Consider the following 19,364-nt stretch of genomic DNA (forward strand, 5'->3'; position numbering starts at 1 on the left):
GGTGATGTGAGCTGCAAGAGCGGCCCTGCAAGAGCACCAAGTGCTCTCTATTGCCGAAAGCATCTCTTACACCCCATGTGTATGCAAGTTCCAATGAATAAATTAAACATATTATTAAAAATATCAACCACGAGGATATCCATCTTTAAATTTAGAAGTTATTTTAAACAGATGCTAGCTTTTTGTTTAACACACTCTTGTGTTCTTTTTTTGGAGGCTTAGGATAGAACCCAGAGCTTAATGCATGCTAGGCCTGGTTTCTAACACTGAACTAAACCTTGCCATTTGGTAAGCTTTTCGCCCTTGCAAGCATTCATAATCCTCATAACATTTCTTTTCACTGTCATTGCTAAATAGAGATACAGTTCTTCTCCTTTACTCGTCTACAAGGCTCAACATATTAGTTTATCACCAGGATTTCAAGTAAGCACATCATCATGATGAGGGTTTGTTAACACAGACTCTACGGGTTGCACTCAGTGTTTTTTATTCAGTATTCTGAGGTGGGTCTGCAAATCTGATATTTCTACTATAACAAGAACTTGACAGATGCCTAGCTCTGAAACCTCACCAAGCTTATTGTTATTATTGTTGTTGTTACTATTATTATCATCAAGTTATTTATTTTCTTTACATTCAGATCACAGCTTCCTCTTCCTCCTCTCCTCCCAGTCCCTAATGCTCCCATCTCCTCCCCACCATGTATCCCTCTTTCCTTTCTCCTCAGAAGCGAGGAGTCTTCTCATGGATATCAACTAGCCTTGAACAGGTCTGGTGTCTAGCTGGCTCCGATTTATTTCCTTTTGATCCTGCCTAAATGCTGTCACCATAGCAAATAATTGGTTGTTCGACCTAACATAAGTGTTCTGAGTTTTCTCACTTTCCCCAATCACTCCTCAATTTCCACTTAAGTGTTTACTTGCCTTTTATTTGCTAGCAGTTCTCTCCCAAGACCCAAAAGCACATTAAGGGAAGGCAACAGTACACATTTTTCCCACAGGATATTTCAATCACAGGATGATCTTTTCTTTTTTTCTTTTTTTTTATTAACTTGAGTATTTCTTATATACATTTCAGATGTTATTCCTTTCTCCAGTTTCGGGCAAACATCCCCCTCCTCCCCTTCCTTATGGGTGTTCCTCCCCACCCCTCCCCCCATTGCCGCCCTCCCCCCAACAGTCTAGTTCACTGGGGGTTCAGTCTTAGCAGGACCCAGGGCTTCCCCTTCCACTGGTGCTCTTACTAGGATATTCATTGCTACCTATGAGGTCAGAGTCCAGGGTCAGTCCATGTATAGTCTTTAGGTAGTGGCTTAGTCCCTGGAAGCTCTGGTTGCTTGGCATTGTTGTACATATGGGGTCTCGGGCCCCTTCAAGCTCTTCCAGTTCTTTCTCTGATTCCTTCAACGGGGGTCCTATTCTCAGTTCAGTGGTTTGCTGCTGGCATTCGCCTCTGTATTTGTTATAATCTGGCTGTGTCTCTCAGGAGCGAGCTACATCCGGCTCCTGTTGGTCTGCACTTCTTTGCTTCATCCATCTTGTCTAATTGGGTGGCTGTATATGTATGGGCCACGTGTGGGGCAGGCTCTGAATGAGTGTTCCTTCTGTGTCTGTTTTAATCTTTGCCTCTCTATTCCCTGCCAAGGGTATCCTTGTTCCCCTTTTAAAGAAGGAGTGAAGCATTCACATTTTGATCAGGATGATCTTTTCTAATTCCATCCATTTGCCTGCAAATATTATGATGTCCTTGTTTTTAATGACTAAGTAATACTCTATTGTGTAAATGTACCACACTTTCTTTATCCATTCTTCAGTTGAGGGACACCTAGGCTGTTTCCAGTTTCTCACTATTATGAATAAAGTTGCTATGAACATAGTTGAGCAAGTGTCCTTGTGGTATGGTAGAGCATCTTTGGGGTATGTCAGGAGTGGTCTTCTTTAAAGAAAATATGACTTTCTCTACTTTGTACAGAGAGGTACTTATAAGGACTGAGATTTCCCATGCTGGTTGAGACTCTGGTTTTTCTCCTCTGCTGCTGGTGGGTTCCTCACATCCCAGTTATTTCCCCTCTATCTTTCCCTGGCTCTTGATCATTTTAAGGCTTTCCAGTAAATAAAGTGTTATTTAATCAAATAACACTATAATCTGAGAAATGACTAAATATTAGATTATATCAAAGATCACTTACAAATATTTCCCAAGCAACAGTCTTGTGTCAGAAAGGAAAAGAACAAAGGCACGTCAATATTGCTTCAAAGAGGGTTGTGCAGATCTGATGTATTCTTTTTTCTTTTATTCTACATATGGCTAGTTAAATATAGTGGCTGGAAATACCAGAAATAGAAAGTCACACAAGCCCTCGTTTGGATAAGGTCAGGGATATTATATGAAGCAGAGGATAAGTACATTCCTTGCAGAGCCACAGGCTACAGTCATGTCTTTGGAGCTGACTCTTCCATTATTACAGGATAACCTAGCTTTCCTTAGTCTTCAGCTATACACAGTAAGGTCTCTTGAGCTAAACACTGAAATTAGGTATGTGAAACTGACACAGGAAAACAAAGGGTGTGTAATAGACAAATAAATAAACATTCAGACTTTAAACAATAGATAGAAAACCATAATGCATGTTTTTAAACATAATTTTTGTAACTCAAACTATGAAGTAAAGAATTGTGGGAAAAGTGAATTTTGGGCATTATCTTAAAGCATGATTGTAATCAGCATTCATTAAGCTCACTTTTGCAGAGTAGACAATGTAACTTTCTGCAGAAGGGAATGAAAGGCATGCCCTCTGTATGTCCCATAGTCCACTGTAATCAGTAATTCAGTTGAAAACACTCATTTTATTTCTGCTGTGTACTATACATATATGCATTATGTATATTCTATTTATACATGGGGACTCTTAATAGCCTCATAGTCATTAGCATACAAAACAAAGAATTTAGTGAGATATTATAAAACATTTTAGGGGTAGAGAGATGACTCAGCAGTTATGGTAAGTTGGTGCTTTTGCAAAGGTCTTGGGTTTCATTCCCAACACCCAGACAGTGGCTAATAACCATCTTCAACTTGACTTCTAGAGGATCTGATACCCTCTTCTGGCCTTCTCCATAGATAGCAGGTATGCACATATTGGAGACATAAACACAGGCAAAACCACTCATACACATAAGATAAAATTAAAAAAAATAAAGAATTCATGCTAGGAGAAATTGTGTCATAGGGTCAAGAAAGTGCAAAACAAGATGCTGAGGCATATTAGGAGAGACTCCCTGAATGAATAAGGAGATTGAAGTTACTCAGAGAGAAGGAATAACAGAAAAGTCATGTCCCTCTGAAGAGAGAATATTCATCTACAAAATGTCCTGGGTATCATTATAGCTTAAAGCCATTCTAAAGAGGAGGAGGAAGTGGCAACGTAGTGTTTGAATAGAGGCAAAAAGTAACATTGGGCAGAAATAGGATGGTGGCAACTGGAAACAGTTTATTCATAAACAAGTCTTTATGGACTTAGGAAATTTAAAGAAAATACTTTTCCCTGTGCTTCTATGCATATATATTTATACCAAAAGTACAATGGAATATATCTGGAACAGAAATATTCCAGTTATTGGTGATAGAACCACACATAAGTGGTTATATAGTTATAACTATCATGTGTATTTTCATATAAACAATTTATATTGTTATGTAAGTTTATGAAGAAACAAACACCAAGTCAAAATGTATGCACAGCTATGTAACATGTTGCCAAGACAATACCAAAAAGTGAAGTAATGCATAGGTTTACATATGTAACTAGTACAAAGATATGCTCTATCTCCTCAAAGCAAATTAAGGAAAGGCTACCTCTGCATGTATGAATAATGATTACTAGATGAATCTACAGCTGTGGGTTTCTTGCACAATATATTATACTTTGTTTTATAATGGCAATCTTCATTTAATTTTGGTTTGATGTGTTAGGCATTTACCATTGAAACAAATCAGATTTTTTGTGAATTTGATTTTCCATTCAATGTATTATCAACTTAGAAATGCTAAGGCAGAAATGAACTGAAGACAAATGTCTATTTTCTAAGGATTGAGATAAAATAATATATGCAAAATGGATGAAAAGGATTATAAAATGTTCTGCAATATTCACTTTTACTTTAAGCTTATTGTAACTCCTAAATTTAATTAGTGTTTTGAGCCTTTCCAAAATGGCCTGATTTCTTACAAATGAAACAATAAAGCAAGAGAGGCAACCGCTTAAAGTCAAATAAAATGAGCATAAAATGAATTTTCTTCATTCAAATCTTCACAACTTCATGTTTAAAAGTTAAATTGGTAAACTTGTTATGATAATGCTTGCTTTTTATTTCAGTATATTCTGAGACTGCAAAGTGAGTCTGAAGTAGTCACACCAGAGCAAGCACTCGCACTACAGGTTTCCCAGTAGCTGTTAGCTCTGCTTCCACGAACACACTTGTATGTTGAACTGAATGTTTTCCCAGTTTTTCTTCTTTCTCAACATGTAAGTGAAGACCCACATTTACAAGACACTTTGATTTCTCTAACCTCACCTTAAGACATTATCAAAATTAAGATCTTGTTTAGTCTGTTATGACAACTACTATCATGATAATACCCAGTTCAATCCATGAAAATCATGAATCAATTACTCATTACACAAATGTCTAAATGTTAATTGTCTATTGAGTGTATTCAAAATTTGTTGAGAAAAATTCAGACAGATATACTTATTAAAATAGTGGTAGATACTCAACTAAAAGCTGTTATGCTTAAATATTAATACATTTCCTTGTCATCTTCTTCCAATTAAGAATATGATTTGAGGTCTTCAAAAATATGTCCATAAGATGCCATATTGTATGTGAAAGAGACTATGATTTGTTTGAAAATACATGAAATCTTAAAAAATTTCTTTAACTAAGAATTCATCAGGCTTTGTGTCATCCAGGTGAGACTCCTTTAAGACTGGTCATGCATACCGAGCTTATTCAAACATTTTTTCAATTGGTCACTCAGGTAGCCATAGGGATATCTTCTTTTAACCTTTATAACAAAATATTAAGGGCCTTCTAAATGACTGTACACTAACAAGAACATGCTTAGGCCATGTTTAAGAAAGATTTTTAATTTAAATAGAATTATACCACATCCACCCTTCCTTTCCTCCATCTATCTCCTCACAGTTTCCCACAGTTGAAACCCTCTCATGTTTCTTGACTATCAAGTGATAGCATCTTTTTTCTTCAATAATTATTTTCCATACATATATGTATGTAAATGTGTGTGTGTGTATGTGTATGTGTGTGTGTGTGTCTTTCTGAGTCAATTTTGTTGTCTATGCGTGTATGGTTTCAGAGCTGACTGCTCTGCAGTAAACAACCAATAAGAGGACTCAACCTGGGAGAGGCTAATTTCTCTTACTCCCAGCCATTGCCTGAAGTTCTTTGTCTAGGAAATGGGATCCCATACAATTTAGCCGATATTCTTCTAATTGTATAGTATATTCGACAAGTAGAAAACACTACATAACTCTTTTGACAGTTCAGGTGTTGTGAGTTTGTAGGTCAAAATAGTTCCTTCTCTTGTTAGAAATATGTGAATATCAACAGCCAAGAAGGAAAATATGGGAGAGGCAGGTACATGTCATTTCAAGTAGCCTACTTGGTTACAGTCAGATAAAAGACTTAAATGCAATTGAATGAAAGTGACCTAATTATACTTAATATGTTGTAGTTTAGCAGCAATGTATAATTTCAAATTGGGTTAAATTGCTTCAAAGTAGGAAAATAAATAAATAAAAGAGAATGAGAGGCAGTTTGACATTGGTTCCAAAAAGCCTACCAGCATAGTGCTAATGGCCCTTATTTACTTTTGCTTTAATCATTTTTAATAGATTGCCTATAAATTAAATTCCTTCTGTTCACTAATTTGCTCATGTCACATTAAGATCACGATGATAAAATTTGAATATTTGATAGGGAAAATTATAAATGAGTTTACTGAATCTATGATGATACAGAATTGCAGAGAACAAAAATTATGAAAACAATTATGTCTCATAAAGGACTTGCAGGATCTGAACACAACAAAGAAAATATTTTCTCCATGAAAATCAATTATTTAAAAGAAACTAGAAATCTAACTGTTCAGTGTTCCAGAATCATTTTGATTAAGAGAATTTGACAGTTCGGGGCTGGAAACACCATGGAAACTTAATAAATAATAAAGTTTAGAAGCAAAAAGCCTAACGATATGTAGATCAATTTTTAAAAGCAATTTGAAAGTCAAGGTTTCTCTAAATGCTTTCCTGTGGGTGATTCTACTCTCCGAGTTATTGAATGACACACCCAACTATTTCAATTTGCATTGAACATAACTCAAATTACTTTGATGTAGACATCCTTCATTCTTGAAGATTTCAAAATAACAGAGAATTTGTTTTTGAATGTTTCTCATTTAATCTTAAAACAATTTAAAAGACCTTAAAATCACATTTATCCTATAAACCACTCACCTATGCAAAAACCCCTAACACTATACTTGGTATTTAATATAGTTTGCTGTTACACTGCTTTTGGAAAAAAAATATCCTCCTTTGTCAATCACCATAGTTATGATTCCTTCTTAGCCCTCTCAGTAGCTCTTTTATTTTCTCCCTATGTATACATTTAGTTTTATATAAAAATATATACCCTCCATTCTGAATAAAGTGCCTCAGTAAGTTGACAAGGTAAGTTATCATGTATAAGAACTCCCAGGGAAGCTATCAGCTATTCATATCTAACAAGCAGATCTTATTTAGACTGTTGAACAGTGTCAACTGCTCTGAATGCCCTAGATTTCAGAAACTATAACATACTTGCTTTCAGTCAGTATTTTTGGCAGAAAATGATATGAAGAATTTATTGTTGTCATTGACAATATATTAAACAGTTATAAAAATAAAAATTATGGGATTGTATATTTTAACGTCAACGTGTGTTTGGTACTAAAAAGTTTAATTATATCATAGGTCAATTGAAATAACACTAAAATTATTTGTACTGGTGGCATTAAAATGCCAATATGAAAGCGGGCATAAAGAACTGAGTGCCTTTTACTAGAATGATTGAGAGATGCGTAGATCATCGTTTATTTCAAGGTTCTTGAGTGAAATGACTATTTCTACCTGTACTATTATCAAGTTTTCCAAAACGACATATGTCTGTACTTATATTAGTATTAAATGTTCTATGTAATGATGAATAAAAAATAACAAATGGCATTACTTATGACCATCAACATATTGTTAAAATTGTTCAATAAAATTTTTTTCAAGAAAATATTTCTGTAACGTTTTTATTATAAGAAATACAAAATAACTAATTTTGGCAATGTTTTAAACAGTGGGAGAAACATCTCTATATTATTTATAACAGAATAAAAACCGGAGATGTTTAGTTCCTTTAGCTTGAGGCCAAATAATTTTCTCAGATAAACTGAGATACAACCTTCAATCTAATCTAGGAAATTAATTGGTCATATTCTCTAATGAGATAAGACTTTTCTGGGTATAGGTTTTAACCACAGTATAAATGTTATGAATGAATTATGTTTTAGATCCTTTAATTCAGAGTGCATTAGTTAAGTATTTCTGAATATTTTATTATCTAAGATGCTTGAGGATTTGTAATTATTATCAGGCACATACAAAGCTTCTGGAATAAATCCTCAGTAAACAGGATTGGCATACTAAAGGATCAGATTTTGATATGCTGTTTTCAAATAAGAAAGATGGTATTCTTTGGAGAAATCTTTATTATTGAATTAAACATGTCTTCAGTAGAATAATAACAGATGAGCCTATCAGCTGAATATTTTGATAATCCATGTTCTCTTAAATGTCCCTGGAACAGAAGAGTAGCTCTACAATGTCAATTGAGTGCAATAAGAATGGCAACCAATCCTAGTTCCTTCTTTTATCACAGTTCATCAGAAGGACACAAAGAAGTCCAAATTAAAATCAATTCAATAAGGAAAGAACATGTTCCTTTCCAACCGTTGTAAATCCCTTTCCTCTTGTTAAGCAAGGCTTACTCAGTAATTATTTTCTTTATGAAAGTAAAAGCAGAAGGATGTTTCTCTTATTAAATCAATGTCTTTATGCTTATGAAGTTGAAGGCACCACGAAACAGTCAAAGAAGAAAATGTCATCAACTCATTTTCTCCCACCCACTGTTTTAAATTGTTTGCTTAGTACCAACGTATCCTACACTTATATAAGCTGTTTATGAAGAGCCAAATTAATAGTCTTTGCAATTGTTTCTGCTGGAATTTGGAGAGCTGACAAATGAATTTGTAGAAAATGGCAATTCTACATGAATTAGCTTTTAAGTCTCCCTAAGAGGTTGATGCAGAACTTAATAAGAGACTTATTAGGAGAAGTAGGACAACTTAATTCAGATTGATTATAGACTTTGGTGAAGACAGCTGGGGTTCAAATGAAACTGAAAAAGAACTTATATGCACTTCAAAGTATGCTAAACAGATGTCTGAAACAATTACTCTGCTCAGCCTTTTCAGAAGTTTCAAAGACAGGATGGGAATAGCATGGTAAACGAAGATTCTATTTGCCCAAGTTGAGGCAGAGACTTTAAAAACACACATACACAGTGCTAGCTAAACTCAGATGCTTTGGGTAAAGAAACGCATTTGACATTGTTGTCATAAGTAATTTGCTTTTTTAGCTTTACAAACAAAGCAGGAAGTGAGAGGGACAAGATGGGAACACCAACTTACAATTAATTTCACATTGAACAAATAATTCGGTAGGCATTTTTAAGATGAGTAATTTGTACTTTAGTTTCTAAGCTCAAATAAAGCCAAGACTGACCTTTCCATTGTGATACTTTTAAAGTGTACAGTGAGCCTGTATTATTATATGCCTTTTAATAGAAAATTTCTCAGATCTTAAAGGCCAAATTATGTGCTTTGAAACAATACCAGTATGTGCTCTATACTGATGTGAGAAGCATTGGTTCCATATTTAATCTACTTTTATGAAGGATTATTTATTTTGTTTACTTTATCTTTTTAATCAAAAGCTCAATATACATTTTTACCATAACAAGAACAAGAGCAACAAAAGCCTCTGTAAAGTATTTCATTTACTTGCAGTACATAGAACTGCAGCAGCCTATCGATAAAATTAGCCATCCCATTCTAGGCAGTAAATCTTTGCTTCATTGCAAAGATAGCATTCAGGCACCAGGAAGGTAACTACATATAAAGCTCCTGCTACACAAATATGAGGACCTGAGTTTGGATTCTTTGCATCCACATAAAAGCCTGACATGGCAATGCATGCCTGTAACCCTGTGGGGTGGAGTCTGGTGGAGTCTAGGAACTAGCTGGACATCTATTCTAGCCAATTGATGAGTTTCAGGTTTAGTGAATGATCCTATCTCAAAGCAAAACAAGACAGAACAAGAGAACATCAATACCAATGGTTTAGTGGCTTCAATATACTCTCTAATCCACTTCCCATACCAAGAGATCATACTCAGTTAAAGTATCAAGAAGGTATAATAAAAATATCACATTAAAAGTGATTTATAGAAATACTCACAGAATTTCTGCCTTGGACTTCTCCAGTAACATGTTAGAAGTTTGTATAAGCAAAAGCAAAATGTATACAGATAGAAATAACAAATTCAGAAATATCCAAATGAAAGCATGCAGGGTTAGTTGGAGGTAGATGCAATAGTCTGTTTAACGTTGTAGCTGAATGTGTGTTTTGGCAGCATGTATTAGTGTCTCAATTCATCTTCAACATGAAGGAAAGAAAAGCAAACAGTGAAATCAAGTAAGCTAAGGGCATAGTTCTCCATAAGTGGAGGAAACAATGGTTTATTAAAGCAAGAAAACTCCAATGATCCCTAACCAGTTTCACTTTGGGATCGTTCATAGAGCTTGAGTTCAAAATTACTAGTTCAATCCCAGCTTTTGTTAAAGGGCAGGCTGGATAACTAGAGTGAGACTCTGAATAAATTGGCCAATCAGTCAATCAATCAATCAATCAATCTCTACATACTTATTTTCCCTCATCTCTCCTTTCCCCTCTCCTTTCACTTACTTAAAAGGTTAATGTAGCTCAGCATTAGGTTAAAACATTAGGTTAAATATTCCCTCCAGCTATACGACTTCCTAAAACTCTCTGCAGGTTCCTCTTGCATATCTACCCAGGTGACCTAGTGGTTCAGGTATTTTTATTTCCCTTTACAAGAAAATAAAATACCTATGCAGTCAAGTAACTGTTCAAGTTATTCCTGCAAGGTGAATAGTTACAACTGTCCCCTTAAAATGCTTGGGAAGCAACAGTAATTATGGATTTTGAAAATCAAAAGATATTTGAAAAGCAACTTTTATTTTAGTATGTATTCTTATGGCTTTATTTGTGACACCAGGATTCTCTTAGTGACTCACATAGCCAATATAAACCTGACATTTCTTCACATTCATTTATAATATTTATCACCATGAAGATGATCAGCTAACATTTCCATACAGTGCAGGGATTTAGTGGTTATCCATTTCCCAATTTTCAAAGGGCCCATTAACTAATGAAATAACACTATCAGAAACCCATCAGAAGCATGCATTTTGTAGTGACACAAGTAACAACTTTTAAAACAGCAATGGATTTTTAAAACAGAGAAAGGAGAAATGGAGAAAGGAGGAGAGTTTTCTGAAAGCACACCTAGGGATCTGAGGTGGCATGGGTACACCAAATGGTCTTCTAGGTAGCTAGCTGAACTGGCTACTACTTGGGAATCCTCTAGAGCATCAGGCATGCAAAGGTTAATATTGATCAGCTAAATACAAAATGGAAATGATGGCTTTAAAGATGCTTCCTTTATCATAATCAATTTTTAGATAATAAATTTAATTTGGTGGCTATCACTACCAAAACTTTTAGAATATCAGGTTTATTTGTCATTCAGATGGATGGAAAAAATAAGTGGTGGCAGTAATGAGAAATTATGAACAGTTTGGGTAGCATAGGATTAGGATACTGGATTATCTGCATGTGAGTCATTGAAACATAGTAGTAAAGCCAGAGATAGGAAGAAGAGAGATAGCTATCTTACTTAGATTGACTTGTAAGGAGTTTTATTTTAAAACGGGAAAGGTTGGAGTGATACAGAAATGTCAGTAATGGAATTATTAATTCATTTACTCAATATTTTAAAAGGCAGTGTCCATAATATGCCACACACATTGACTGGTCAATGGAAGTGAGTAGGTCATCTATGTAAGTAAAATAAAATAGGAATCTTAAAGATACAGTGGTTGAAAGGGGGGATTAATAAGAAGAAACATTTTGCGGGACAATAAGCAATAGTATACAAAAATGAAAATGTAGAAGGGAACAATGCTGAATGTAAAGCTGTTACTAGCTTGCAATTAGAAAGCATAAGGCCTGGAGAGTACATGATTTTCGTTTCAGATTAGCTGTATTATTATTAAGGATAAAGTCACAAATTGGGGCTTCTGGTTTGGTAAAGTATATTTTATTTTGTTCTGATGCTAACACACACACACACACACACACACACACACACACACACACACACACCAATCAGAAATTCCATAAAAGACAACCAAACCAATTCATCTGCTTACAAGAAATTAATTTCCTAATTGCAAAAATCAAATTTACTTTTCATGTTGTAGCTTTTTAATATTTCATTTTATGAGCCTGAAGTACTACCTGCCATGCTAATGAGACTCCTTAATATTGCATTTTTTTTAATCACCAAAGAAGGACAAATGATTACATCATTGACTTTTCTTGGAGGGAACCCTGTGTGAGAGACTTACAAATAAGGACAAAAGGCTTTCTTTCTAAGGCTTTTATAGGCCTCAGATGAGCACTCTTTTGGGGCTCTCAAAGTATTGTGGAACAAAGCAGAGCACACAGTACCTTGACTTTTTCAAGGTGATCTTGGAGAGAGTCAATGAGGAGATCTCCCACTGGCTGCCAGGATCCCTTGATCACTTCAGCTTGGCGCAACTTGAGGTCCAGTTCATCTGCAGCTTCCTGAAGTTCCTGCAGTCTTTCAAGAGCCTCATCTATTTTTCGCTGCCAATCAGCTGAGTGCAGGTTCAATTTGTCCCATTCAGTGTTGACCTCTTCAGCCTGCTTTCGTAGGAGCCGAGTGACATTCTGAGCTCTTTCTTCAGGAGGCAGCTCTAAATTGGCAATATGACAAGGTTTAAGGCCAAATCCATTTTTGTTTAAAAAGAAAACATTGTTGAAAAGGTCAGACAAGAAGAAAGGAAGGGGATATAGATTAACAAGAGGCCAACTTACTGATTAATGGCTCTTTTACACTTTGGCATAAATTTTGATATAGTCAAGCACAGCTAAACTGTCTTCCTTAGTGAATCTGTTCTACTTTCTGTCAATCAGATAAATCAAGATTCATTTAAACTTTCAGAGAGAAAAATTTTAGCATGTGCTGACCAGTTCTAATTTATTTCAGTCAGCCTAAATGGAAAATTAGCTTGCACTCTCTGTAACAATAGAATGCCTTTTCACAGATAAGCTCCTTTGTTTACTATTTTCTAAATATTCAAATAAGTGATCATTGATTGCTTTATTTATGACCGAAAACAGGATTGTGCATGGTGGTTTGTGATTCTGTATTCTTTTTCAACACCTACATTTAATTTGAATTGATTCTGTTTAACCCAGAATTAGGGGAGCTATACAAACTCTGGCAGCAAGCATGGACGGGCTGTGCTCTCATCACTGAGCTTTCTATCAATATGTTATTACAGTTCCACATTCAATTACCTCTGGGCTCCTGGTAGAGTTTCTCTAGTCCTTCCAAAGGCTGCTCTGTCAGAAATATTCTCACAGTCTCCAGAGTACTCATGATTACAGGTTCTTTAGTTTTCAATTCCCTCTTGAAGGCCTGTGAAATGAGATGAAAAGAAATACTTATTTGGCTTGTGGAATGCTCCTCAAAATTAATCCTGGGTGCTCAGAACTTGTTTATGTAACTCCCTAGTCAATTTCTCTCTCCTTTATTTATAAACTGGAAGTCATAAAATGATAAGAAGGGCTACCTGGGTCTCAATGTTAATGAGCAAACCACTGGGTTCACTATTTTCTTTCTGGGGGAAGCTGGGGAGCTTTCAAGACAGGTGGTGTGTTAATATTAAGATAAGTTCCTTTTGTTTATATGACCTGACTAGCAGATATCGAGATAAAATCACAAAGTATATATTGTAATACCCTACCCTGGTTAATAGAGATTTAAATATTCCCAAAACAATGATGTCTGGTACACATTGAAAAATATTCACTGTCAGGTGGAGAAATTTAGACCTGATTGAAATATACAACAAATTCAACTGATAATTCTGTTAAAATGTTTGATGATGAGTAAACTAGTGTCTCCAAATTCAGCTATTGAAAACGATCAATATTTAAAAAAAAAAAAACAAAACTACCCATTATATTTCATATTGTGACTTTCCTGAAAAAAATATATATTTTGGAACTATTATGGATACAGGGATTTTGAATACCTTTCTATAAATGAATAGACCTAATCCTTCAGACAACTTAGTTAACTAGTCAGGGTGGTTGACAATTTTAATCTTTAATATACAGTCTCTGTTACAAGAAATTAAGATAGGAGAAAAATGAATCAGTTTTGCCTTCAAGAAGACATTGGATCAAAAGAAAAAAGAAAAATGCCTAGCACAGGGAAGAAACATGCCCAAAGATGAAATGCAGGATTCTCTTAGGTTGAATTCTGGCCCTGGGATGTCCCTAAACAAACAAATACAACAAAACGAAAGAATGAGAGCATAAAAGAATATGAAAGAAACATTGTAGAATTTGAGTGAAAACTCTAAAGTCATATGTAATCCAATGAGGCACATAATAATGCATAAATTAATATTCAAAAATAAAAAATAGTTGCTGACCCAGATTCTATGATATCTTAGATGATCATGTTAATAACAGAAATTAAGTATCACAGTTGCAATGATATGGCTGATTAATAATTAGTATTATTATTATGACCTAAGGTTTAATTATAAAATATTTTCAATTGTATTTTACTTTAGCAATGCCATCAACTGAGTTTAAGCCCTCATATCAATGGGAAAAATTAGCAGTGCTTTCCTTTAAATTTCAGACATAGCACTCTGATACAAAAGTACCTTAGAACTGTAGTATATTTGTTGGTAAAGTCTTAATGATGCTCACCATTTAAAAGAACCCTGAGTTTGCTACTTTATAAAATAATTGATCTGTCAAAGTTATTTATGATTCAGGAGAGAGGTAAGGTATCTGAATAAAAATAACAAACTATTTGGATTCAGCTTGTACACGCAGAAGAAATTTCTATATTATGAACTAGTCTTGTGTCCTTGAAATCACACTGAGTAGATGATTATTTACTTACACAGAAGTCTGGTTCTACCTATAACATTTCATTTGATTTCTACATATATGTTTTTGTTTGTGTATTTGCCATTATATGTATGCATATTTTATCTGTATATGTATGTGGATATACTTTTGTAATGTATTTTGTATAATCCAACTTTCACTAATATAAGCAATTTATCTCTTTGTCTGTCTACTTGAAGTATTTCATGATAGTGGCTTTGCTAATTATAAAAAGAATAATGGCTCCCTCCACTAAACTTCTGTGTGTAAGTTACGTTACAGACTAGAAGCAAAAAGTTGAGTCTAAATTGGTACCTCTATTTATGAAGTTGTAGTATATCAGGAAGAGCTAAAAATATAAATCAGTTCAATAAAATCTGGGAAAGATTTCTAGAAGATTTTCAGTACATTGAGTTCTAAAGCATAAACATGAGTTAGTCAGAGAAGAATTATTAGAGGGCATTCAAAGAAGAGAAATGTGCACATACAGAGACAGGGCATAACATCATATAGTATGTATAACTATCTCCAAACAGGTTTGCCTCCTAGAAAGTTAGGATTAAGGAAAGACTGTTACCAGAGTTAAAGTGAGTAGCTGTTAATATATAGAAATACAGTAGATATTTGAAGCAGAATTTTGGCATCAGACTCTTGAAAAGCTTAGGCAGTATTTGTAAGTAATTATGAGCTTTGAAAAATTTAGGCAGGGAAGTGACATGGGTACATTTGCATTTAGGCAGGGTAAAAGTAACATGGTAAAAGAAATGAGAAAAGATGAGGCTCTAATTGGGGAAGGGAGAGAGATAATTACAGAAGAAGGAAGGAGGCATGGGAAGTGACAGTAGAAAACATCTTAAAAACTTCAAAAGTCATACTATTATTTATCTAAGGAATCTATACTATTATTTATCTACCCAAACACAACACACACACACACACACACACACACACACACACACACACACACACACACACACAGAGGCATGCACACACACAGGCACACACGGGCTAAAACTGCTCTCCAAAAAAACCAAAGCTAATCTAATAAAACCCCCAGCACTAGTCATGAGAATCCATCTTTTGAGTTGTTGGCCAGGGTTGTCTAAGGGAATCAACAAACTTTACAGGCTATTTCTATTGCCCTTGGTTGCCCTGAATGAGTGGTAAAATATTAAGTCCCCATTAGTTCAAACACAAAGCAGTTCAAACAAAGGGCACTTAGTCCCCAGGGTTGGAAGTGACCTGAAAGACCCCTTTCTGAGAAATAGCATTGGCAGTACTAGAAAAATATTTTCAAGCTTACAACAAAGGGAGGCAAACAACAGTTCTTCCTAGCTCAGTCTATGAACCACAACAAAGACCAGAATGAGATGATAACCTTAAGGGAGTGGTCATGGCACTTATGATTTGGTGGCAACTGGCAGTACTCTACTTGCACTTAAGACCCACTGAACAAGAGGAAAATCCCGACTGGTATTGGAAATGTAGCCAGCTCCTCAGTTCTAGTGAACTCATGGATCACAGAGAACTGAAAAGTACCACCTTACTAAACCAGCATAATCCATAACTATAATCTAAACAGCTATCCTTCTTCCCATAGATAAATATAGTCCTTACTCTTTTTCAGGGAAGCCTCTCTTTGCAATAGATGGAAACCATCACAGAAAACAAATCAAAATGCAGAGTTGTGGAGCACAGTTCCAATGGCTACATCTACAAAAACAACTCCTGCCCCTAAGGTTCAGAGAGCATTGTGAAGAGAGGGCAGGAATATAGTAAGATGTAGAGGCTCATGGAGTTTGCAGTAAGATTGCACCTCCTAATAATGTCAGAAGCTATAGCCATAACATTTTTACCAATATTACTACCCTAACAGTAACTGAGCAAGGATGACACAGATAGAAATGTCAAGTGTTTGGGAGAAAAGACCAAGAGCTTTTGGCCCTACACAAGGAACAACACAAAGGAATGCCTAGAGTAGAAGAAATAGTCTTCTCCAAGGAAAGAACATACCAATTGGTTATCCTATATTAAATGGTCAGTCCTCAAAATGCAAGTATCATTACATAGACTAAGCATGTTATATCTACAAATATATATGTACATAAATAAAGGAAGAAAAGAAAAAGATATCCCTCATGACTAGGGATATGACACTGTTGATAAAATGTGTACATGAAGTTCTATGTTTGATTCCCAGCACTAACTTGTCACACATGTTGGCACATGTCTTTTAATTCCAACACACAGCTGATAGAGGCAGTAGGATTATATGTCCATGATTATCATCTGTAGCAGAGCTAGTTGGAGGCCAGCTTTGGTTACATGAGATCCCTCCTCCAAAACAAGCAAATGAGAAATGTAAACAAAAATATACACGAAATGAAGAGAGTAGTCTTCCTTTATCTCCAGCTGCATATTCCACATATTTAATTATTTTTGGTCATCCGTGCTGACCACAATGGAAAATTACAAAATAAATTGTGATTGACTGTCATGATACCACAGTGCTTGAGTTCAAATATCCTATAAGCTCCAAAGAGTATGAGATGTGGTGCTAACAATTTAGATAATTCAAAGAAAAACTATAAAGTATTTTCTTTAAGAGAAATGGCGAAATTTCTCATCTTTTATTTTCATTTGCATCTGAGTGTGCACATGTGTGCCACATATGTGCAGGTGCTTGTGCAAGGTAGACGAAAGTATCAGATCCCCTGTTAGATGGTTGTGAGGGATTAGAAAACAAACCTAATTGCACTACAGGAGTATAAAGTACTTATAACTAGTGAACCGCCTCTCCATCTCTAAAGATTCTCATCTTAATAAGGGAATTGAAAGAAAGTATGCAGAAGTTGCTACAATCTAGAGTAAATTATCACTCAGTGCATAATTTATAACTCATACTTTATCATAGTTGGACATGTATAAGAAATAGCACAGTCTATACAGTTTAAGTGATTAAGTATGGGAGTCAATAGAATGTATTGCCATAGATAAGATGGCAGCTCCTCTAGAGAACATAAATCTGAGAAGAATTTGAAAGAAAACTAACTGGAGCCAACTAGAAGAATGCAAGTGTGTGAGGATGAAACCCGGAGCCAGAACACAAGGAGAAAACGCAGACACAGTAGGACAGTGTTAGGCAGTGCGTCTATGCAGAAGGAGCAAGAAGCACTCATAGTTTTTACATTGAGTAGATGAGTGAATCCTGGATACGATTTAACTAAGGGTGAGGAAATAAAATTTCTTGGACTACTCTATGTACCTCTAATAGTTCTAGCCTGCTGAGAACTTTCCCATCCCATGCAAATGAGATGTATACCATCTGTCTGGTTAATTTCGCAAACTTCTCTGATCTGAGAAGGACAAATGGTTAAGGCTTTAGTTGGGAGACTGCTAGACTAAATTTCCAGTTGTCAGGAAAAAAAAATCCAAAGACAAAGACCTAGATCTCTAGGTGCTTATAATTAGAAAATATGAAGCCCAGACTCCAAACAAATTCTGGGCTGTAAAAACTGAGACATGTGGTGCACTGAGCTAACTCCTTGAACATTAGAGTTAGATTCAGGCCTATTATGTTTCCAGGGAGATTCGTTTGGAGATGAGGACAGCTGGTTCCTCCTTTATAATCTTTGGTCTCTTGCCTATAGAGCAACTAAGTACTCACATGGAAAGGTCTTTATCACCATTTACCATGTTTCCCTGGGGGATGTCATGAAAGAATGAGAAGGAAGTAGGACTATTTATTTATTGTAAGGCAATAAAAAAAATCTGCTTTGGATCCAGAAAATCTCATGTGTATATGAAAGATAAAATTAGTAAAGCCTAATATTATAATCATACTAAGATGAGGATTGGCATTGTATATGAGGCATCTTGAAGATGTAGACTTCGTTTTAGCAGTAAGACATAGAGTCAGTAGGAAAAAAAAATTAAGCATCATTTTCTCCTTCACCTAATATATAGCGAATGCCTACACAATAGTATTTAATAAACAGAAATAAAAATGGAATATCGTGAGAAGGCAAATATAAGGAGTTCAGAACTACTGGTGAGGAATTCAAAAGGAAGAAGATGATTCAGTAGAGGCAAAGACAGATTTGTAATAAGGAGTATTCATTGGACTGGTTGACAGCCTGAGACAATTAGCTGTAGAAGAGGAAGTAGAAATATCCAGTGCAAAGTATTTGTATATCTTTTTCCTAAAGTAAAAAGGAGGAAGTAATGAAAGCAAATAAGAAAAGACAACAAGCAGATGGAAAAGACTTCTTAAGATGAGTGACTTGGGTGGACAGATGGCTCAGCGGTTAAGAGGAGTGACTGTTCTTCCAGAGGTCCTGAGTTCAAATCCCAGCAATTACATGGTGGCTCACAACCATGTGTAGGGTTCCAATGCCTTCTTGTGGTGTGTCTGAAGACAGCTACAGTGTATGAATAAATAAAATTAAAAAAAATGAGTGACTTAATATAAAAGACTAAAGCTAGTAATAAGCTAAACATATATTTTGTCATACCAAGTCTTTTCTAGATGCTAAACATTTAATGTTATTTTTTTTTTTGGTACTTGTCTTTGAATCAGAATTTCATTGTGTACCCCAGGGTAGTTTTGAACCCTTGATCCCCCTGCTTCAGACTTTTGAGTTTTTGAAGGGAGGGCTGAGAGTGCCTGTGTACATCAAGATGTTCCACAAGCTTGCAAACTGAAAACCAGGACTATACCAGGAAAGTCAGACAGACCCTGGAAAAACCAGGACACTTGATCACACTAATAGGAATAGACACAGTATAAATAATTAGGTACAATATAGATTGGGTAGAAGAAACTCGTGCTAAATGCTGTAGTGAGGTCTATAAAATAAGAGTTTATAAAATAAAAGTTTCA

General features: G+C 35.3%; 1 protein-coding gene across 1 annotated transcript in view; it reads right to left on the reverse strand.

The window, feature by feature from the left end:
• Positions 1 to 18,178, reverse strand: part of LOC116888015 (dystrophin-like) — a 19,627-nt gene extending 1,449 nt beyond the window's left edge. Inside the window, exons 1-3 of the mRNA XM_032889429.1 lie at positions 18,150 to 18,178; positions 12,866 to 13,047; positions 11,990 to 12,258 (exon numbers count right to left, since the gene is read on the reverse strand). Of these exons, the coding sequence (XP_032745320.1) occupies positions 11,990 to 12,258; positions 12,866 to 13,047; positions 18,150 to 18,178 (480 nt within the window). The remainder of the gene's footprint in view (positions 1 to 11,989; positions 12,259 to 12,865; positions 13,048 to 18,149) is intronic.
• Positions 18,179 to 19,364: the final 1,186 nt, after the last annotated feature.

The sequence above is a fragment of the Rattus rattus genome, chromosome X (assembly GCF_011064425.1).
Source record: "Rattus rattus isolate New Zealand chromosome X, Rrattus_CSIRO_v1, whole genome shotgun sequence".
NCBI lineage: Eukaryota > Metazoa > Chordata > Mammalia > Rodentia > Muridae > Rattus > Rattus rattus.